Source organism: Elephas maximus, chromosome 4 (assembly GCF_024166365.1).
Source record: "Elephas maximus indicus isolate mEleMax1 chromosome 4, mEleMax1 primary haplotype, whole genome shotgun sequence".
Taxonomy (NCBI): Eukaryota; Metazoa; Chordata; class Mammalia; order Proboscidea; family Elephantidae; genus Elephas; species Elephas maximus.
The window spans coordinates 88,512,964-88,536,836 of record NC_064822.1 but is presented as its reverse complement, the minus strand read 5'-3'; the positions used below and the strand labels follow the sequence as shown (position 1 = coordinate 88,536,836).

The 23,873-nt window shown below is 38.6% G+C and overlaps 1 protein-coding gene and 1 long non-coding RNA gene across 2 annotated transcripts in view; both read left to right on the top strand.

The window, feature by feature from the left end:
• Nucleotides 1–16,886, top strand: part of OVCH1 (ovochymase 1) — a 53,497-nt gene extending 36,611 nt beyond the window's left edge. The window contains 6 exon segments of the mRNA XM_049884849.1: nt 2,362–2,434; nt 2,855–3,050; nt 10,178–10,332; nt 13,479–13,635; nt 13,956–14,051; nt 16,648–16,886. Coding sequence (XP_049740806.1) covers nt 2,362–2,434; nt 2,855–3,050; nt 10,178–10,332; nt 13,479–13,635; nt 13,956–14,051; nt 16,648–16,886 — 916 coding nt within the window.
• Nucleotides 16,887–20,864: 3,978 nt separating this feature from the next.
• The window catches only part of LOC126075279 (uncharacterized), a 35,499-nt gene continuing 32,490 nt past the window's right edge, over nt 20,865–23,873 (top strand). The window contains exon 1 of the long non-coding RNA XR_007517142.1: nt 20,865–21,127. This is a non-coding gene — a long non-coding RNA (uncharacterized LOC126075279). The remainder of the gene's footprint in view (nt 21,128–23,873) is intronic.

Below are 23,873 nucleotides of genomic sequence, written 5' to 3'. Positions count from 1 at the left end.
TATCATTCGTGCTGGAGGGACACCAGGTGCTAGGCTGACTGACATTAATGGGTGGTACTCTGAAGACACACTAATAAGGACAACTACCAGAACAACATTATATACTTCCCATATAGCTTCCATGGCACTGGCTCTCCTTAGTGTTAATTGTTAAACTTCGGCGTACACCAGAATCATCTGGAAGGTTTCTGATTCGGTAACTCTGGGGGGGGACCTGAGAATTTGTATTTCTAACAAGCTTCCAAGTGATATTGATGTTGTTGGTCCAGGGACCACACTTAGAGAAGACCTGGTGTTCTCCTCTTGCTAACTCCATACTTGCATTTGTGTCCAAGTAGGATTTTTAACTTATTTTAGGGAGCTAAACTCACTTTGCAATTACACACTGGAACGTTTCTATCTTATACTTTTAGAAGCAACTTTTTCCAACTGTGGCCGCTTTCTTTCTCTAATTCCATAGTGACTCCTTTTTTTTCTCCCATAGCAGTAAGTGACATCTCATTATCTGAACTGAGGATAGGATCCTAAGGATATAAGAGATGAAATTTGATTATGGGCAAGTGGCAAGAGGCGATGGAGAAATTCATCAACTGATACCTTGAACTATGACCCCATTAAACTAGGAAAAATCTCAGGCTTGGTTGACTCACATAGTGTATGTTGTTCTGTCACTTTCCACACAGTATCCTCCACCAAATTAAAAGATGCTTTCATGACTGTGCAGGAGCCCTGGTGATGCAGTGGTTAACAGCTCGGCTGCTAACCAAAGGTTGGCAGTTCACATCTACCAGCTGCTCCTTGGAAACCCTATGGGGCAGCTCTACTCTGTCCTCCAGGGCCGATAGGAGTTGGAATCAACTCTACAGCAACGGGTTTTTGGTTCATGACTGTGCATGTAAAACTTCACTAGAGATTGTGATCTACATTATCAACTCTGTACCATGATTTCTATTATTTCCTTTTGTCACATGTACTATCTCCTGTATAAAGAATGGCTTTAAAAAATAAGTGACTTCACTGCAAAGTAATAATTTAGTGGGTGACATTGAAAATAGAGCTTAATTTTTCCATGGGAGTGCATGGCAGATGACAACAATGATAATGGCTAACTAACATTATGGAGTTGTTACCATCTGCAAGGTACTTGCCAAGCACTCAATAAAGGCATATTGATAAACATGAATAAGTCAAACTTGTCACGCAAGGAAGGAACTAAAATGAACATGACTGTGGCTAGAGAGGATATACCCACATGTATTAAGAAACTTCTTTGAATAAAGTATACTGAAAAAATAATTTCAATATCTTTACTTTTCTTGAAGAAACAGTTTTGGAAAATAGAATAATTAATTTCCAAACTGAAGTGACTGTACTTTTGTGACAGTTAAGGGCCCCTTCCCTGGATATTTTTTCAGTGAGAGATCTTGATGTGGCAAATAAATGGATGCTGATTTAAGTTTTTTAAAAAAATCTTAGTAAAGTATAACATTCGTACAGAAAAGTTGTAAATTTTAAGTGTACAGTTAGAAGAATTTTCACAAAGTAGATACACATGTAACCAGCACCAGGTCAAGAAAGCAAAATATTATCAACACCCAGCACCTCCTCTACCCTTTCCAATCAATTCCTTCCTAAAAGTAATCAGTGCCCTGACTTCTGACATCATGGGTGACTTTTGCCTATTTTTGATGGTAAAAACGGTTAAGCACTTGGCTACTAACTGAAAAGTTGGTGGTTCAGATCTGCTCAGAGGCACCTCAGAAGAAAGTCCTGGCTATCTACTTTCAAAAGATCATAGCTATTGGAAACCCTGTGGAGCACAGTTCTGCTCTGAATCACATGGGGTAGCTGTGAGGTGGCATCAGCTGAACAACAGCTTATAAGTTCTCTTTAACCCCAGTTTTATCAATTCTGGTGATTTGATAAAAGATGATAACTTGGGATATATTGCTGTGAAATAACATTTGTATTCTTTTTTATAGTAAAACACAGGCCAAAGCTACCTTATTATGAATATAATTTTTTAATGTATTCTTAATATTTCTATGAAATTAAAATAAGCTATCATTTTTCTCTTTTACTTCTGAACTTAAAAATAGCCTTTAGTGATTTTTGATACAGGCTTCAAAAACACAGAGGTCAGAAGAAGGGGGAAATAAACACAATTAAGAACTATTCCCCAGGTAGATCAGATCAGGAGGCATGGTGCAGTGACCCTGGTAGGCAGATCACACAGGACAAGGGAGCAGGTGATACTTGGCAGAACTGAACAATAATACATGTTGATAGCACCAGATGGGGTTAGATTGAAAGATAAAAATGTGTTTTTGTATCAAACTTTCTTTATTCTTCTTACCCCAGGAAAAATATCCTACTCTACTGGACTATCGTTACTAGGGACCACGACAGGACCCTGAAAGAATCAACTGAGCAGGTGAGAATAATTTTTTCAAGGTCATTTTGCCTGGACTATAAATGTTGTCACGTGCTAGGGAATACCCTTAGCTAAAATCTGTAGTTATTAATCTCTTAGTGCCCTTTTCATTTATCGTTTATGCCTACATTTAAAGGTAAAATTTGAGGTCACATTTTAATTTGAGAATTAGATAAGTGAGGTCAGGAATTCAGAATTCGGGTCTATGTGTAAAGTTCCACATGGTTTTATTTCTCCAGGACCATCTAAGAAGGTGGTTTGTGTCTTCTTGCAAAGTATGAGCAGGTATCAGTGGAAGTTATCTTCATTGCTGGTGTACGGAAATGAAATACAGATATATTTAGACGATTATGCAGAGAAATAGCTTGACTTTTGAATGACCCTTTTATCTTGAGATTCTCTTTCTTCCCATTGATACAGGTGAGAAGGGCAAAACTCATTGTAATGCATGAAGATTTCAAAATGCTGAGCTTTGACTCTGACATTGCCCTAATACAGCTGAGTTCTCCTCTGGAATACAACTCAGTAGTGAGGCCAATATGCCTACCACAGAGCACAGAGCCTCTGCTTTCCTCAGAAATCTGGGCTGTGACTGGGTGGGGAAGCATTAGCGAAGGTAAACATTTTACTTTCATGTAAAGATTACTGCTGGTACTAATTCTTTTTGAAAATATGTCGGGGAAATGATATCTGATATGTCAGGGAAATGGTATCTGATTTAACTCTTCTTCCTTCTGAAAGACAGAATCCATGTTTTATTCATCAGTGTTAGCTCAGCAAGTGACTAGAAAATGAGCTCTGTTAGATTTTTCCTTCAAAATGACTTAGATCATAGACTAGACCAGGAGTCAGCAAACTTTTCTGCAAAGGACCAGGTAATAAATATTTTAGGATTTGCAGGCCATAAGGTCTCTGTCACAATTATTCAACTCTGCCATTATAGTGCAAAGCAGCCATAGACCATATGTAAAAATCTAAATTTCATATTATAGTCATGTGTCAAGCAATATTATTCTTCTTTTGAATCTTTTTTCAACCGTTTAAAAATGTAGAAATGGTTCGTAACTCACGGTTTTTACAAAAATAGCCAGGGGGTGGATCAAAGACCTAAACATAAAGACTAAAACAATAAAGATCATGGAACAAAAAATAGGGACAACGTTAGGAGCCCTAATACAAGGCATAAACAGAATACAAAACATTACTAAAAATGACAAAGAGAAACCAGATAACTGGGAGCTCCTAAAAATCAAACACCTATGCTCATTTAAAGACTTCACCAAAAGAGTAAAAAGACCACCTACAGATTGGGAAAAAATTTTCAGCTATGACATCTCTGACCAGCACTTGATCTCTAAAATCTATACGATTCTGTTAAAACTCAACCACAAAAAGACAAACAACCCAGTCAAAAAGTGGGCAAAGGATATGAACATGCACTTCACCAAAGAAGATATTCAGGCAGCTAACAGGCACATGAGAAAATGCTCTTGATCGTTAGCCATTAGAGAAATGCAAATTAAAACTATGATAAGATTCCATCTCACTCCAACAAGGCTGGCATTAATCCAAAAAACACAAAATAATAAATGTTGGAGAGGCTGCGGAGAGATTGGAACTCTTATACACTGCTGGTGGGAATGTAAAATCGTACAAACACTTTGGAAATCTATCTGGCATTTTCTTAAAAAGTTAGAAATAGAACTACCATACAACCCAGAAATCCCACTCCTTGGAATATACCCTAGAGAAATAAGAGCCTTTACACGAACAGATACATGCACACCCACGTTTATTGCAGCACTGTTTACAACAGCAAAAAGCTGGAAGCAACCAAGGTGTCCATCAATGGATGAATGGTTAAATAAATTATGGTACATTCACACAATGGAATACTACGCATCGATAAAGAACAGTGACAAATCTGTGAAACATTTCATAACATGGAGGAACCTGGAAGGCATTATGCTGAGTGAAATTAGTCAGATGCAAAAGGACAAACACTGTACAAGACCACTATTATAAGTTCTTGAGAAATAGTATAAACTGAGAAGAACACATTCTTTTGTGGTTATGAGAGGGGGGAGGGAGGGAGGGTGGGGGAGGGTTATTTACTGATTAGTTAGTAGATAAGAACTACTTTAGGTGAAGGGAAGGACAATACTCAATACAGGGAAGGTCAGCTCAACTGGACTGGACCAAAAGCAAAGAAGTTTCCGGGATAAACTGAATGCTTCGAAGGTCAGCGGAGCAAGGGCGGGGGTTTGGGGACTATGGCTTAAGGGGACTTCTAAGTCAATTTGCATAATAAACTCTATTATGAAAACATTCTGCATATCACTTTGAAGTGTGGCATCTGGGATCTTAAATGCTAACAAGCGGCCATCTAAGATGCATCAATTGGTCTCAACCCACCTGGAGCAAAGGAGAATGAAGAACACCAAGGTCACAAGGTAATTATGAGCCCAAGAGACAGAAAGGGCCACATGAACTAGAGACTTACATCATCCTGAGACCAGAAGAGCTAGATGGTGCCCGGCCACAACCGATGACTGCCCTGACAGGGAGCACAACAGAGAACTCCTGAGGGAGCAGGAGAACAGTGGGATGCAGACTCCAAATTCTCATAAAAAGACCAGACTTAATGGTCTGACTGAGACTAGAAGAATCCCGGCAGTCAGTAGAGAGGGTTAGAAACTGGCAAAACGGTCATGAAAGGAGAGACTGGAAGAAGGGAGCGAGCTGACTCATTAGGGGGAGAGTAAATGGGAGTATGTAGTAAGGTGTATATAAGCTTATATGTGACAGACTGACTTGATTTGTAAACTTTCACTTAAAGCACAGTAAAAATTATTTAAAAAAAAAAAAAAATAGCCAGGAGGGTAGGAGCTGGCAATTGGCCCACTGTAGTTTGACATCCCCAGACTAGATCATAGTGTTTGCGGTGCAGTGGGTTCCTCTTTATATATGGCCTTTCTGGCCCTGGGTATATAGTTTGCTAAGATGATTTGCTAGGCCACAATCTTTCAGGGATTAGACAGTTTACTATGCAAATAAGGTATATAAAGCCCTTGCAGGGATTGGTCAATTACTATGCAAATGAGGTGCTGGCCTACCTATGGGCTTAGTCAGTTTTGTTATCCTGCTAGGCTTAAAAGAATCAATACCACAGAGGGTGAGGGAGACCTCACTACCATCAAGAAGAAGAACCAGGAGCAGCATGCGTCCTTTGAACCTGGGGTTGCTGCACTAAGAGCCTCCTAGACCCAGGAAACAGAGCTGTAACACTGGAGACAGATGGCACAAAATACCATGAAGAGCGAGAAGCAGGAGACTGGTGGAAGACAGCTGTGGTGGGCTTCCTGGCCCACAGAGCAAGGCAGCTGCAGTGGACTTGCCAGCCCATGGAGCAAGAGAGCTGAGTGCCTTCTAGCAGGAGGTTTGCCAGTGGAGTGGAGTGCCTCCAGGCACTTAAAGGCAGAGCTAAAGAGCTGTACTTGCCCAAGCAGAGTAGTAGGACTGAGCAGAAGGGCCCTGTGGCTGTAGGCCCCAGCGGAAGCGGAAGGCCTGTCTTGGTTAGAAGCCATCCCGATTGATGAACTGTATTCAGTTTCCTGAGTTCCTGCTACTTCCAAGTTGATCCTGATCCTGAACTGTAAGCTGATACTTCGTTATAAACCTCTTAATTATGAGTATGGTCTGTGAGTTCCCTGTGGCCCATTGCAATGAATTATCAAACCCAAAAGAGAAGTGGAGAGTGTCATGGGAGGGATGGCTGGTGTCTGAACCGGTAAAAAGGTTGGAGAGCGGAGGTATGTCTGACCTTTACCCCACAGGAATCAGCTTTGTGCTGGTCTTGATTCTCATCTCTTCCCCCTGAAGTTACACGAGGCCTAATGCTACCACGTTATAGCATTCTTCAAGTCCTAGTAAAATATAAGCTCTGAATGAGCTGATATTTTTTGTTTTTTTGTTCCTTTCACTGTATAAGATTTTCTTTCTCTTTATGTGTCTTTTGCTTGTAATCTGTGAACTTGAAGGAGATGCTCACAGCATTCATATGTGCTACCTGCAACCAAATTGTATTTTCATAAAATCTTCACAGCTACCTTATAAAAGGGATTTTGTCACCCTCGTTTTACAAATGAAGAGGTTACAGCCCAAAGATTTAAGCAACTTGCTAAAATCCCATGACTAATAAATATCAAAGCTAAGATTTAACATCAGTTTTGGCTTATAACCCTTGAATAGCTTTTCATTACACTTAGAATAAAATCTGAACTGTTTACCCTGGCCTTGGAAAGCTCTGTGTGGTTTGACTTAACTCTCCAGTCTCATTTCCTCCTTTTGCCTCCTTGTTGGCTAACCTTCAGGCACTGGAGCCAACTTTTTTCCTCTGGAAAATAACAAGCTTGTCCTGCTTTTTTGCAACTGTGCACTTCATCTTCTTCCACCTGGAACACTCTTATTCCCATCTCCTCACAGCTGCCTCCTTATCATGCCATTCTCATCTCGGACACCACTTGCCTTCTCACTCCACTTTGCTGCAGCAGGACTGCCCCTTCATCACTTTCTACATTCCCCAGTTTTATCAGCTCTTAGCACTTAAACGTACTTATCAGTGTTTTATGTAATTATTTTTTACAACTCACCAATAAGAAAAGGAGCTTCTGGGAGGCAGATCTATGTCTCCTTCACCATCCTGTCCCCAGAGATAGAAGCATACTTGTCACAGAGTAAGCACTCAGTAAATATTTGCTGACTGACTGGCTTCAAAGCCTTTGAATGAAGTTGTTTGCTCCTTAAGACCTTCAATCTGCACTAGTTCCTTCATCACCAGACAACTGAGAGGTGGTTACAGTCTTGTAAAAGAAGAATTCATTCTTTCAAGCTGGGAGAGAAAACAATTTCTTAATTTTGAGACACCATCAGCAATACCGAAAAGAGAATCTTTAATGCATTAAATAAAAAAACGCTAGGTTTAGAGTGAGACCTAGGTTTGAGTCTTAGGTCTGTCCCATCAGAGCTGTGAGATCAAATTTTCAGAGCTCTTGCTTTTTCATCTGTGAAATCAGTCTGGTATCCTACCTCAGAATGTTGTTATGAGTTTTAGATTGGGGTAAGGGCTTTATAAATACTGAGAATGTGGAAATTATTGAACAAGTAAAATTTTGCTGAAGATCTTCAAAAGTGGTTGCAGCAGTACATCGACAGGAAACTGCCAGAAATTCAGGCCAGATTAAGAAGAGTTCATGGAATGAGGAATATCATTGCTGATGTCAGATGGATCCTAGCTAAAAGCAAAGAATACCAGAAAGATGTTTACCTGTGTTTTATTGACTATGCAAAGTCATTCGACTGTATGGATCATAACAAATTATGGATAACATTGCAAAAAATGGGAATTCCAGAACACTTAACTGTGCTCATGAGGACACTGTACATAGATCGAGAGGCAGTTGTTCTAACAGAACAAGGGGATACTACAGGGTTTAAAGCCAGGAAAGGTGTGCGTCAGGGTTATATCCTTTCATCATACTTATTCAGTCTGTATGCTGAGCAAATAATCTGAGAAGCTGGACCACATAAAGAAAAACGGGGCATTATTAACAACCTGCATTATGCAGATGACATGACTTTGCTTGCTGAAAGTGAAGAGGACTTGAAGCACTTACTCATGAAGATCAAAGACCGCAGCCTTCAATATGGATGTCACCTCAACATAAAGAAAACAAAAATCCTCACAACTGGACCAATAAGCAACATCATAATAAATGGGGAAAAGATTGAAGTTGTCAAAGATTTCACTTTACTTAGATCCACAGTCAAAGCCCATGGAAGCAGCAATCAAGAAATCAAATTACATACTGCATTGGGCAAATCAGCTGCAAAAGACCTCTTTAAAGTGCAAAAAAGCAAAGATGTCACTTGAAAGACAAGGTATACTTGCCTCAAGCCATGGTATTTTCAGTCACCTCATGTGCATGTGAAAGCTGGACAATGAATAAGGAAGACCGAAGAAGAATTGACGCCTTTGAATTATGGTATTGCTGAAAAATATTGAATATACCATGGGCTGCCGTAAGAATGAACACATCTGTCTTGGAAGTGCAGCCAGAATGCTCCTTAGAAGGGAAAATGGCAAGACCTGATCTCATGTACTTTGGACATGTTATCAGGAGGGGTATGTCCATCATTAGTTTCATCTTGAATTGGAATTGAAATTAGGCTTCAGTGATAGTAGAAGAAAGAAGGGGAAGATGATTTTGGCATATATTGTATTAGGAAAACCTTAGCAACATATTTTGCTGGATTTTCTTTTGTGAATTTTTTTTTTTTTTTTTAGTTGTGATTTTGGTGAAAGTTTACATAGCAAATTCAGTTCCCATATAACAATTTCTATACATACTGTTCAGTGACATTGGTTATATTTTTCACATTGTGTCAACATTCTCATTATTTCCATTTTGGTTGTTCCATTTCCATTAATCTAGCTTCCCTGCTCACTCCCACCCCCCAACCCTGACCTTCTCCTCTTTGCTTTAGGGTAAATGTTGGCCATTTGGTCTCATAGAGATGATTTTTTTAAAGGAGCACAGTACTCACAGGTGATATTGATTTATTTTATGAGCCAATCTGTTTTTTAGCTGAAAGGTGACCTCTGGGACTGGTTCCAGTTCTAAGTCTAAAGGGTATCTCGGGGCAATAGGGATCCCTCCTTGTCTCTACTGGTCCAGTAAGTCTGGCCTTTCTTTTTTTAAAAAAAAAAAAAAAAATTTTGATTTCTTTTGTCCCTGGTAAGAATAATCACTAATGGTAGTCAAACTAGGATGTAGAACATAAATTTTAAGTACTGTGTTATGCCAGTTAACCAAGTTGTCAGACAAGAGTATGATCTTAAGCCTTCAAACCCAGTAAACCAATCCTGTGAGGTATTTGGTTATGTCTGGGAAGTATCCATGACTGTGCCCCCTATGTGCTTTAATATATATATATGTATATAAATATGTGCACAGCACACACAAACATGTATACGCATATGCCTACAAGTATACCTATACATGCACACGTATATACATACATACACCTTCCTGTACACATATATGCATACGTATGTAACTATGTAACCACTCATGTGTTTTTTGGTTGTTACTGCTATTGTTGCAAAATTGTGTATGTTTTAGCATTTACCAACAATGTACTTCATTCTTGTATGCTTCTTTGTGTCATAATTAACCTTGGTCAAGTTGGGCAATCTTCACCCACATTCGGTATTGCCTTTCCCATCATCAAAAATAACAAGTGTCTACTGTCTACAGAGTGATTCCCCCCACCTCTCCCTCCCGTCCCTATTAACCATCCAAGGATGTTGATTTCTATACCTTTGTAAATTCTTGCTGAATTTCTCTTTATGAATTCTTAAATAATAATATTATTGTTGTCTTCATATTTGAAACACTAAATTGGAAATATGTTTAAAAAAAAAGGGGCGGGAGGTTTCTAGTCTTGTCCTTCTGCCATTGGGTTTCATTTCATGAGAACACCACATCTGAAAATGAAGACATGCTACACACAAGATACTTAGATTTTATGATTCAATATCCTACACTGTCTCAGACAAAACTGAATGGTTGCAGTTATTTTGGTGCAGAGCAAGTGTGAACTTTAAATATATTTATTTAATGTTACTTGGTGCTTATGTCATCATCAAGCTCTGTCTTTCCAAATCTGTTTTCTAATTAGGTGGTGGCCCAGCAAGTGGCTTACAGCAGATGCAAGTGCCTGTGTTAGAAAGAGAGGTCTGCGAAAGAACTTATTATCCTGCTCACCCAGGAGGTGCCCCAGAAAAGATAATCTGTGCAGGCTTTGCAGCATCTGGAGGGAATGATTTCTGCCAGGTGAGAGGATTCTGATTTTGCACAGGAAGGCAGAAAGTTGCCATGTGTTGGAGCTTTTCCCTAGGGCAAGAGGAAATCACCATAGAAACCAAACAACCCCCTTGCCCTGCACCTCTCAGCGTAACATCATATCCTTACACGAAGGCTGGTGGTACGACAGGAAGAGTGAGTGAGTTAACCCAAATGTGCAGAGGTGGCAGAGAGTGGGTGGAAGCAGCCGTACAGACAGAAGAGCATATAGAAGAATGAGAAGCTAGGAGATGGTAGCACCACTGACCAGGCCGAGGGCAGGGGAGATGTGTTCAGATACTTTTAAGACTTTGGAGAAAGTACCTCATTATTTCCCAAACTTCTAGACTGTCTCATGAGTGGCAGTGGAGGGTAGGGAAGAGCCCTCAGGCACAGACCCAGGACATGTACCACTAAAAGATCAGAGAGCTATGGGAAGGGCACCCTACACTGAGTACATAAATGTTGAGTTGATTCTGACTCATGGCGACCCCATGTGACAAAGCAGAACTGCCCCATAGGGTTTTCATGGCTGTAGTCTTTACAGAAGCAGATCACCAGGTCTTTCTCCAGTCGAGCTACTGGGTGGGTTCAAATAGCCAACCTTTCGGTTAGCAGCCAAGCGCTTAACTGTTGCACCACCAGAGCTACTACAGACTTGTACCAATTCCTGGACCAATTCCATTTTTAATTTGGTATAAAAATCAAATAGAAAGTTCTTTGAATTGTGTTCATTCTTTCCTTAGTCTACATTTTTCTCTCTGCTTTGAATCAAGGAAGTCACAGACGGCTCCTGTTGTCTCTGTCACATTTGACAGCATCTAACATTAAGGAAAGAGCTTAAGGTTGTATCAAGAGCAAAGAACTAGGGAGGGAATTAGACAGGTCCATGTCAGAGGTGACCCAAATATATCATGACCTCATTCAGTACCTATTTTTATTTTTGCTATGTATGATTGTCACATTGGCTACAGCGTGACCAAATTTGATGCCAGTACAGGGAAAGGAAAATAGGAATTGAGATTCCAGCTAATAACTGTGTTCAGCTTTCTTTTACAAAAAACATTCAATTACTTAAAGGAGGACTTTAGAAACTTGCTTTGAAAACATGGACCCTAATATTTCTGTCAAGTAATTGATTTTTACTCTCCTTCTGTGTGCTCAGAGGTAATGGACCTGATAATGTAATTTCTCATCCAGGGAAGTAACAATGTTGGAATTCTGCCACATGGGAGTTTCAGATATGCAATATAGAACCCCCTGCTTTTTGCTCAATGGGTTGGTTGCAGGTGTTTTTGTCTTGTTTTTTCAATTTCAAGTTCTTTGATCTACAAAATGATTCATCTTTATCTTCAAAGAATGATATATGTTCTGTACCTGCTGATTTATCTGATTCATTCATACTTTTTTATTCCTTGCTTCTTGTATTTCAGCCTCTTATGTTTGCTCCTAAACATGTTTGTGTCAAGTAAAAAAAGGCCTGATTAAAAATTGGAAAGATTACCTTAAAAAATGCAAACCCTATGTTTTCAGGCTTACTTTTGATGCATGTAGCTTAAAGCACTTAATCGAATGGTAAGCAAGCATTTACTGAGCATTATGTGCCAGGCCTTGTACTAGGCTTCCTGGGATACAGAGGCAAATAAGATAATAGTGCCCACCCTCAAGGGGCACATGTTGCAAAGAGAAATACATGTAAACAAGCATGTGTGTTGGGTACTGTTGCTTGTCACAACTGAACTGGAGAGACATGTATGAGATATTAGTGCTTATTAATAGACTGTAGTGCGAAGAACATGTTTTGACACCCTTAAGAAAAATATCACAGTTCTTGGCTATTTCCCTTTCTTCTTATCATCTGTTAATTTAAACAAAAGCAAATATTTGTGGGAGGAAAGATAAGAGAAGCTTCCATCTCTTAAGAGTCTTCTCATGATGCTTGAGGAGTATTTTTGTCTTTTGAATATACGTTCACTCTAATCATGAACAAAGTAGCGATATCTAATACAGTAAAAATAATTACAAGTTAAATTTTCATGTCTCTTGCCTTAAATTCTATAATTCTGTAAATCAGATGCTAGAACTATCTAAGGTAGCTCCATTAATGATTTTGTACCAACTTGGTAGAAAGGAATTCTCCCACCCTTACCTACGTATGTGAAGTTGGACAGATCACTTATTTCTCTAAGCCATGTTTCCGCATCTCAGATTCTAGTAAGTTAATTTAGTTCCACCCTTAAACACTCTGAATTTATGTCACTTTAAATACTATAATTAGAACTAATATACTTTAATAGGGAGTTCCTGGGTGGTGTAAATGGTTAAGTGATTGACAGTGAGCCAAAAGGTTGGCATTTTGCACCCGACTCAAGGCACCTCCAAAGACAGGCGCGGTAATCTGCTTCTGAATAGTCACAGTCTTGAAAACCCTATGGAGCAGTTCTACTGTGACACACAGGGTCTGTATGAGTCGGAATCAACTTGACGGCAGCTAGCAATAACATACTTTAATAGATACTGGACAATGTTTAAATTTTTTCCCTCACCCCCCCAACACCTTCTTCAATGTATGTCATAATTTTACTTTTTGATTGATGTGAATTGATTGTGCCAAGAGTGACCATCCATAGAGAGAACCCTACTTACAGGGGTTGCCACACCAGTGATCCTAACCCGAGTACCTTAAAGGGACAGTTTGCGCATTTTGGGGATTGGATTAGGTTGAGCCACTGTGCAGTTTCCTAATTAAGTTTTGCTTTTGGAAAGGTACACCTTGAAATCCTAAATATTGTGTTTTATTAATTGGTAATGATATAACTCAAAGAAGATACCCCTCCCTCCGATGGGGCTAGGAGGACATAGTAACTGTTTTCTTACTATTTGAACTTGTTATTATTGAACTTACCACTTGACCTTTGACTGTAATTACCATCTGATTGTCCACAAATTTTTTTTGTTTCCTTTTGCAGAAAAGTGAATATACAATTATATGTTCCAAGGTATAAAATTATTAAAAATACAAATCTTTAGAAAATTAAACATGTTATGAATATATTATTGGTCATTCCTGTTCCAGCATTGAAATCAGTTACTTCTGAGGAAAGCAGTTTCCAGAACACATTTTCTTGATAACTCAGGGAGACTCTGGTGGGCCATTAGTATGTAGGCATGAGAAAGGTCCCTTTGTCCTCTGTGGCATCATCAGCTGGGGCGCCAGCTGTGCTCAGTGAAGGAAGCCAGCTGTATTTGCCAGAGTGAGGGTCTTCTTGGACTGGATCCAATCCAGAAACAAAGGTAAATATTTTCAGATATTATGAGTACAATGTCTCTTTCTTTACAGTGGGTTTGGGAGAGGTGAGTGTGGTAGAAGCCGGCATTATGAAAGAGAAAACAATAAAGTGGTAGTTCCTTTGTTTTTTGTTGCCAAACACATTAAAATGCAGTGTGTTGTAAGATTAACTTCTCTCTTGAGCAGAGTTAGGGTAAAGATGACTTTTCTGAAGTTGCTTTTATCCTGGATTTGTATTTTCTTTTGACAGTGGCTGCTTTGGTACAGACTACACTTTGTCCTCAGACTTTCATCTTTATTTTTAGCATGTTCTCCCGAGAATCAGGCCCCATTTCACTTCAGATAAATAATAAAAGCAAAACCTTAACAAAACAACAATTGCCACCACCTGTACCTTCAACAGACAACTCATCTGGGTCAGGTAATTAATATTCACATTATTCCATTAATAGACCCAGTAAGAATTAACAAAAAGGCATTGTATATGTTGGTTTATTAATTTTATCTGAAACACCATAAACTCTGGATTTTCATTCTGGTTGATAGTTTAAGCTGAAAAAGAAAGGGATCATTACAGTGGTTGTTGGGGGGAATCTTTTTTCCCTCATAGGTATAGCTGTTGTGAACAAGTGCTTGAATTTTAGAGAAGTGCGTAGAATTACTGTGACCTCTGAGGTGTATTTTTCCATACCTGAGCAAAAATTCTCTGAATTTCAGGTATCTTACCATCATGGTCAGACAGCTATGCAAAGACTCTGGGTATGAAGTGACCAAACCAGCACCAGAGTTTGTATCATTCTTAATTCTCCCACAATTGCCAGTATCTGTTTGCCAGTAGGAGCCCTGGTGGAGCAGTAGTTAACAACTAGGCTCTAACCAAGAAGTAAGCATTTCGAATCTACCAGGCACTCCTTGGAAACCGTATGGGGCAGTTCTGCTCTGTCCTATAGGGTCACTATGAGTTAAAAACTCGATGGCAGTGGGTTTAGTTTTGATTTTTTTAAGTTTTGTTAGCCAGTGGAATTTTGATTGTTAGAAGCAAACAGCAACTAGAGAATTGGAAGGCTGTAATAGATTTGTAAAGAGATGAAGTTCAATGATATCTTCGGTCTTGATTTCCAAGTGGTGAGGGTCTTTCCCTTTTCATCCACCTCAGCCCACCCACCCCCACATTCACAGAACCCCAGAGAACATCTAGGAAGAGTTTTGGGGGGTACAAAAAAAAAGCCAAAGATGAGGGTGGGATCTTGAAGGCCAGTTGGCTATCGCCATTTTTGCTAATTCAATCTCGTGAGAGAATTTATTTTTCCTCCATAAAAAAAAGGAATCAAGTTATTATTTTGGCAAGGGCACACTTCAAAATTACTGTTGTGTACATGTAGTCTCTGGGTGGTGCAAACGGTTAAGTGCTTGGCAGTTCTAAAACACCAAGAGGTGCCATGGAAGATAGGCCTGGTGATCTGCTTCTGAAAGGTCACTGCCTTGAAGCAGTTTTACTCTGAGCTGGCACGGGGAGGAAGATGGTACACCAAGAGTTAATGTACTGGAGTTAATGTACTGAGTGACACCAACTGTAGTGATGCCACTGCCATTCAGGCTATTAGAAAATGAATTTTTTTTTTTAAAAGAAGAGAGGCATTTCTCATTTGTATGCTAAAGAACTTAAAAGGTTTTATATATGAAAGTTTTTTTTTTTTTCTTTAGTTCTATGGTTATTTTATTAGATAAATTGTTAGGGCTGTGCCATACTTCACACCTACCCACTCCCAGCTCTTGCTTTGTACACTAGGGAATGAATGAATCTTAGCAATGCTTTTCGAGATTGTTACTGCATTTATTAAAAAGCAGTGACTAGTTTGGAATTCATGGCTCTGTGTGATTTGGCTCCAAACTGACTTTCTAGCCAGAGTTGTCAAAGAGGATTCATATGGAGAGGAAGTCATAGAAAAGACTGGAAAGACAGATTGAGACCAGACTTTGAAAGGCCTTGCAGTCTGTGCTATTTTAAATCACTTTGACCAGGGTAAGAGTTCAGCTCTCTCATTTGACATACCATTTCCAGATTGGAAGGCAGGGGAAGATTAAAGACTGGACAATCAGCTAGGTTATTATTAAAGCAAAAGAGACCTGGTAAATGTTTGGACAGATCATAATAGCCATATAAGTGAAAAGGAGAATTTGCAGATATAAGAGGACTGGGCAACGGAGAATCCTGAGTTTTCACAACATTTTATTTCCATTATGTCACTTTTCATTCTACTGTTTGTAAAAGTATACTTAGATATACAATATGTCTCTTCTGTTAGATTATTAATTGCTTTAGGAGAGAGCCCATGTCTTATTCTGAATATGTCACAGAGTCTTTCATTTTGTAATGGCTCAGAAAGTTTTTGTCAAGGGACTAAACATAGAGGAAGAAGGGTCAAGGATTAAGACTGAATGAGATTAGAAGAAGGAGAAGCTGATAGAAGATTCAGTAGGCCAAAGAGTTACTGGCATTTGAACTCTGCAGGTATTTCAGCAGGTCCAAAGGTGCCCTTAGATTTAAGAGCAAGTCAAAGAAGTGGGAGACATCCAAGTGTATTCAGCAAATGCGCCTTTTAGTAGCTTCAGTGGCAAGCTCCATGAATGTAATAATTTGTCCCAGCAAGAATGCTTGGCAAATTTAGTGAAACTTTTAGGAGCAGGGCTATGATTGCTTCTCAAAGAAAGACTACATTGAAAATGTATTGGGAGTAGAGAATGCAATCCATTTGTGTTTACTAAGAAATTTTAAAGATTCAGTTAAAATTAATTTTAAATGTGATTTAAATTCTACCTCTACAATCTCATTTCAAGAAAATAGTTCACATTGAGTGGGATGTTCTTTTTCACTCAAGAACCTCTAACTGATAATAATAAAGTTTTAATTATTTTCTAGCCAGCCTGAGTTTTTCAAGCTCACTGTTGTGATAGAAACTTGTCTTTCTTTGCCTTGTTCATGCTGGTCCCTGGTGTGTGTATGTTCTGAATTGCAGCCTATTACTCTGAAGTAGAGCAGGAAGAGCCCAGAGGCTTTTTGTCAACTCCAAGATAACCACTGTATTGTAGAGGAAAACTGGAATGTTCTTGGGTGCTCACAGTTTCACCAAGCAGTATGGCAAAATTTGTAGTTGGGTATCTGTCACTCTCTGAGTATTGTATATGTTGAGACTCAGTTCTAACTATTTATGAAGAAAACCAAAGTGAGAGAAGAATGTCAGGTAATCCTTACTAGCATTTACATTTTGTGCTGTGAGTCCCAGCTGTGTAGGCAGCTTATGATCAAGAGAGAGTTTTGACTTGATAATCAAGCCCCCAGAATGTTGACTCATGTAATAGACATGGCTTTTTATCTAGGCACTGTGAGTGTTTTCAAAATTTTAACTTACAGACATTCTAAAAGTTGAAGGTGTGAGCGGGTGTGTGTGTGTATTGGGGTAAGAAAAGGCACAGAGCCAACTTCTTCAAACATACCAGAGCCATACCAGAATGCAAGAACAGTATATGTGGTAGAAGAGAAGTTAAAAATAGAGGGGGTTTTGAATTAAAAACAAAGCAAACACATTAAACACTTTTAATATGCTACAAATTAAAAGATTTGCTAATAACATGGTAGCCATCCTTTCATTGCATGTATAGTAATTCCCCCTTTTCTGTGGGGAATACATTTCAAGACCCACAGTGGATGCTTGAAACTATGGATAGTACTGACGAACCCTACATATGCTATGTTTTTTTTTCTTTTACGTACGTACCTATGATAAAGTTCAATTTGTAAATCAGGCAGAGTAAGAAAATAGAAGCACTTTACAACTTCTCTTTGACATATCTAAATTGACAGCCTCACTATTCTTGCTCTTTAGGGCCATTATTAAGTAAAATAAGGGTTACGTGAACACAAGCACCATAGGCTATGGTTGACCACAGGTAACTGAAACTGCAGAAAGAGAAACCACAGGTAAAGGGGGACTACTGCATGGGCAAACGTGTTTTTCTTAAAACAAACTTACCACTTTCTGTTAGTGGAAGGTGTAGTGGAAGTTTTTTGGCTCTCAGTAAGGTAGGAAGTGGGAAGATGATGGAAATAATTTGGTTGGTGGGGAAACCTGTAAAGAAAATGAGTTCATGTACATTATTATGAGTGTGTGTGGTGCACACTCATGCACGTGCTTGTTTTGGGAGAAAGAAGTTGTTAGGTGCTGTCAAGTCAATTCCGACTCATAGCGACCCTGTGTACAACAGAACGAAACAATGCCCAATCCTGCGCCATCCTCATGATCATTGCTAAGCTTGTGCCCATTGTTGCAGCCACTGTGTCAATCCATCTCATTAAGGGTCTTCCTCTTTTTCAGTGACCTTCTACTTTAAAAAAAGCCTTCTACTTTACCAAGCATTAATTATGTCCGTCTCCAGGGACTGGTCCCACCCGATAACATGTCTAAAATATGTGAGACAAAGTCTCACCATCCTTGCTTCTAAGGAGCATTCTGGCTGAACTTTTTCCAAGGCAGATTTGTTCATTCTTCTGGCAGTCATGGTATATTCAATATTCTTTGCTAATACCATAATTCAAAGGCAAAATAATTCAAAGAAAAATTGCAGATTGAGATTGTTTTCTTAGGATAAGTTCTAAAAGGCTGTCATTGCATTAGAAGGCACAAACACTTGTTTAAAGAACCTTTCTTTATAAATAATTCCATATGTAGATTATGGGGGAAAAAAGAAAAACCCTATTAACTGGCCTAGCCATTTCGCACACCCCCCCTTCCACTCCACTACTATCAGATTGTCTCCTCCCCACCCTCCTTGATAAAAACCCCTTAAGGGCTTCTCATTGCAGCTGGAATATAACCCAGATTCCCTAACACAGCCCACAACCTCTTGCCTTCCTCTCCTCCAGCTCACCATATAGGACGTTTTTCCATCTACTTCTCCCAGCTCTTCAAAGAGCTCCTTGTCATCTTCGTCGCTTGCTTCCCTAATCTTTACTCAAAAGTTATCTTCTTGATGAGGCCTCCCTTGGCTAACATAAATTTCATCAGCTCCTGTATCCACACTTCTCAGTCCCCTTTCTTAGCATATATGATTTTTTAAATCACGTTTGTGAATTGTCTGTATCTCCCATATTGAATGTCAACTTCACCAGGCCCTGTATTTCTGTCTGGTCGATCACTTTGGGACTCCTTAGTGCCTATAACAGTGCCTGGCATATAAAAGGCATTTAATAAATATATGAAAGAATGAAACATCACCTCCTCAAGAGGCCTTCTCAGTCTGAAGGCCTGAGATCCATGCCTTCCCATAGTCGTTTTCTATCACGCTGATTTTTTCACCTGCAGTCTTTGTCACTGTCTGAAATCATCTTCTGCCTTCCTTACTTACCTGAATAAAATGAAAACTTTATAAGAGCAGGGACCTTTTTGTTTTGTTCTCGTCTGTAGCCTTCCAAATTAGGACAATGGCTGGGTACTCAGAATAGGTTTTTTTTTGGGGGGGGGAGGGCATGAATGCATAAGTGCTAAATTACTTTTCAGAAAGGCAGTCTAGTACATTTATATCCTGTGTGTGAGATTTATTAAAGACCTGATCCATCATTAATAATTTCTGAGATTATATATTAAAATATGGTATTAGAAATGATGATGTATCTATGTAAAAGATATAGAACTATTAAAATTTATGTGGAATATGGAATATTTAATATAGAAGATTTTTCAAATACATTAAGTGGGAAAAAGTTATAATGATATAAATACTTTTTTAAAATGTTGTCTATAGCATAGGAAAAGGCTTGGTAGGGCTTGCATTAAAATATGAATACTGGCTACTTAATGGAGATTTTTTTATTTTCTTTGGGCTCTGTATTTTCCAAATTTTTTTACAATGAGCCTGTGTTGCTTTTTAATTAGGAGAATAAAGAAATATATTTTTAAAATATTTAATTAGGTATATTGACCTAGAATATTATTTTATTCTAGATTCGAAGAGAGGAAAAATTAAAGCTAACAATAAAGGTAAAACCAAAAAGGAGGTAAGGAACCTGTGATACAGAATTTGACTTGGCTTTCGTTATGCTGCTAAACATTGTCTACTAAGTAGCATACTCTGACTTCTGTCAAAAACTTTTTTTTCTTTGTGGCCTAATTCTAGTCACTTTATAGTGAAATAGGGACTTGCATTAGTTGTCTTAGTTATCAAACTTTGGGTGGAAGTGGGGACCTAATGCTAGATTAGGGAGTAGAAGGTAAAAAGGTAGCTCCTTACCCAATGAATGGGTAAGAAATGTGTTTGATTTGCTTGTTGGAATCCTTCTCACTATTATAAATCTGTTCTTTGTTATTCTTTACATATATTTTATGTCTTTTGGAATATTACATATTTTCTTTGCTGGATCCTTGCATACAGATAACTAATGAGATAAATGAATATTATTAATAAGGTAAATCAATTTTTGGATGGCCTCAATTTTAGGTTGGATAGTACCTAAGTCATCTGGAGTGGGTCCAAAATGTCACACAATTTCTCAATTGTTTTCCTGATAAAGTAGGACCTTGACCCTGTGTACTTTAAAATCCTGGCTTTAACTATCTGAGAGTGATCCAAATTTCCTTGCTTTTTAGTTATCAGTAGTGTGAATTGTAAGTATATGAGGCTAAACTTTAGGAGCATATGATTTACCCAGTGAGCTAGTTTAACCAAGCACCCAGATCTTCTTCTCAACCTGCTTACAATGTTCTCTAATCACATGACATAATATTGAGGTTATCTTGTACTGCATTTGTGGGGGGAACGAGATACTATTATGGCAAATTTAAAGAAGAACCTAAAAGACCTAAAGGTCTTGGGACACATCTGTTGAATGTCAGTCAGTTCACTCATCTCTAAACTGAAGGCGATATTCCCTATTTCTAATGTCTGTGAACCTTAAATGAGACCATGTATTAAATATGAGCAACAAAATGACGTTGAGATGCAGGCGTTGGGTGAATTAGTGGGGTCACAATTTGTGAACTGAAGTTGAAGAACTTCAGTGTACCTTTTTTTGGTGGGGACGATTTTTTAAAACAAAAGTCAATCCAACGCTGTGTCAATATACATAAGGAACTGGGTATAAGAGAACAAAGGAATCAGTGATAGAAATGAATGAAAGTATGCTACACCTTATGTTTTAATTACTTTGTTGTATATACTAAAACCAGATTTGAGAAGTAACTTGGCATCTTGATTGTTGTGTTCATTTTTTTCCTTTTTGCCACAAGGCAATTTGATTCCAGTTGGTTCTGCTGAGATCACAAAACCCGATTATCCCAACCCGCTGAACTGCACTTGGACTTTTTATTCAATGTCAGAAAGTAAAGTGAAAAAAAAAAAAAGTGAAGGCAGTGGTTAAAGACTTCATAACAGAAGAATCCTGGAACTGTGAATGGGATTACTGTAATATTTATGATGGACCAGATCAGCAATCTGGATTACTTGGTAAATTGATCTTTCTTAAATGGCCTACTTTAAGTGGCACCAGGATTTGTATAATGCATGTGCGTGGAAGACATGAGACCCGTATTTGCCTTGGGAACAATGCCCTTTATTGTCAGTGATTTCTAGTCAGACCCGTCATCAGAATCCCAAAGCGTTGTTGAGCAAATAGGGTAAGAGCGAGATCACACTTATAAGATTTACTTCTAATCCCAGCCTTTCTTAATTTCCACGTAGTGATTTTTATCACTTTTTTTACCATTGAGGTCACTGTAAATTTGTTTTTCTCCAGAGGGAAAAAGTTTTAAGAAGTTTTATTTTCTAAACTTTTTTTAGGTGACTTTTAAAAATTCTTGTTTAGTCAGTTTTACCAGTATCCCAGTCAAGATGGCCCATTTTAGACCAGGGTAAATTAAAAAGGGGAAAAGGCCGGTTAGTTTGAATAATCTTTAGAAATTAATTAATTGGCCATGTGTTGTTTGCCATGGTTGGGTGACAAGTAATGGCCTGTTCTGAGACTGACTCATAAAGGAAATCTTTTCCAAGATCTTGTAATCCGGTATTGCATCATCTTCTTCTGTCTCCACCCAGTTCTGCCACTACGGCTAACATTGTAATCCACCTATCGCAAACAAGAGAACAGTTTTTGATGCTGCCCTTTTCCAGGGACCTTGATCCTGTTCTATGATATTCCAGGATTTATAACACCAATAAATTTGGCATTTTGCTTTGAAGATCCAAAGTTCCCTAACTTTTACTTATCAGTGGGTTTGCTTCCTACCAGGAACTCTAAAGTAATTAGAGACTGGGGGAGGGTTGGATACAAAATTTCATGCTATTAATTTTCCCTAAAATTAATATGAAGTCTCTGTAATATCAGACCGTGAAACCCTAACTCTTGTCAATGCCCTTTAACCCAACACCCCTAGGAATACACCTGTCATAAGACAAGTTGTATTTATTACTTGTTGCAGAGAGAGAAAACACACACCATGGGAATTATGGGCTTCTTAGTAAGAGAAGATGTTATAAAGAACCTATTTATTATAGTGTTTGAGTTTTGGTTTGGGTGAAGAGAGTCTAAGGAAATAGACTTTACTTTGGTTTGGATGCTGTCAAGAAAGAGGGACAATTTTATGACTGTGAATCTCAATCATAGGGAGGGAGGCCCCACTAAAGGAAGGATATGTGGTAATTGCTTTAAAAAAAAAATGTAGTAGTCACTCATTTTAGCAGAGAGGGAGATGAGTGGTGTTTTGTTGGTTGCCCATGACCTTGTTTTTGTCTAACCTTATCATGGACTCAAAGTGACTTGTCAATGTTGATGTGTGTGAGATTGATTGCTTATGTCTAACAGGAGAACAATACGGTCAAGCTGTGAGCATCAGATCAGTTTGTCAGGCGCTGCTTTTGTCTTTCTTACTCTTTAATATTCTCCAACCTAAAAATGTTATTCCTCTTTAAAAGTTCTGGTTAGTCAAAATTCCAGAGGTGGCAAATGATTGCAAATAAGAAAACTTGTATTTCTGTAATGAGTTTGTGTAATTCTTTGTAAAAATCAGGGAGCTTGCATTTATTGTTGAGCTCATACAACTTTATTTCCATGAAGTATGCAATTTTCTATAAGGATTTTTGTACTATTGAACTTAGAGCTCCATCTCTACTCTCCTAGCAAGTTAGAAGGGCTATCCCAAATAAGGAGCCACATTGTCCATATTATCTTACTCTTTCTTACTAAAAATATTTTCACTTAGATGGAGCTAGTCTTTAATTATGTGAATGTAGGAGTCCTGGTAGCACAGTGGTTAGGAGCTTGGGTGCTGATCAGAAAGGTCAGTAGTTTGAATCCACAAGCCGCTCCTTTGAAACCCTATGAGACGGTTCTTCCCTGTCCTAAAGGGTCGCTATGAGTAGGGATCAACTCCACAGCAACAGATTTTGGTTTTATGTGAATATAAATGGATCAGTACATCGCCTCCAAATAGTTTCCATTTTAATCCCTTTATAATATCTTAATGGAAGTAGCAAAATTAAGATTTGTGACCATTCTTCCATTTACCCTATGGAGGTAAGACATCACAGTAACTAGTCAATGCCATATTGAATGCACAGGTTAAATTCATTATTTACTGAGCACTTCCTAATTTACCAGGCACATGAAAGACACAATGGTACACAAACCAGAATGATCATTGCCACTTTCTATTGGGAAAACAAACAATAAGAAAAAAAAAAAAAACTAACAAGAGCTAGTAATCAAATAATTGCTGACTGTCAAAAGTAAGCTGAAGGAAATGAATTGCAGAGATGAGGGTAACAGTGGGTAGCAGTTGCTTTAGTTAAGATGGTCAAGGAAAGCCTCTTTGAAGGGGGGCATTTGAGATCCCAAGAATGAAAAGAAACAACCAGAGAAGGGGAGAATACCAAGTGCAAAGGTGTCTACTACCTGTCTGATCCCCTACCATTCTCCCTCTCATTCACTCCACACCAGATACACTGACTCCTTACTGTTCCTTAGACTGACCAAGCATATTCCTGCCTGTGCCTAGGACACTCTTCCCCAGGCAGCCTCAAGGTTCACTTCCTCAGTTCATTCAGGTGTCTGTTTAGATGTTACTCCTGTGCAATGGATTGCTTTTGTGTGGCCTTTCTAGCCATGGTCCTGTAACTTCCACCCAAGTGATTGGTTGGAACTGTGCAAATAAGACAATTGTGGCTCACCAAGGGAATTGGTCAGTTTTGCCTTAAA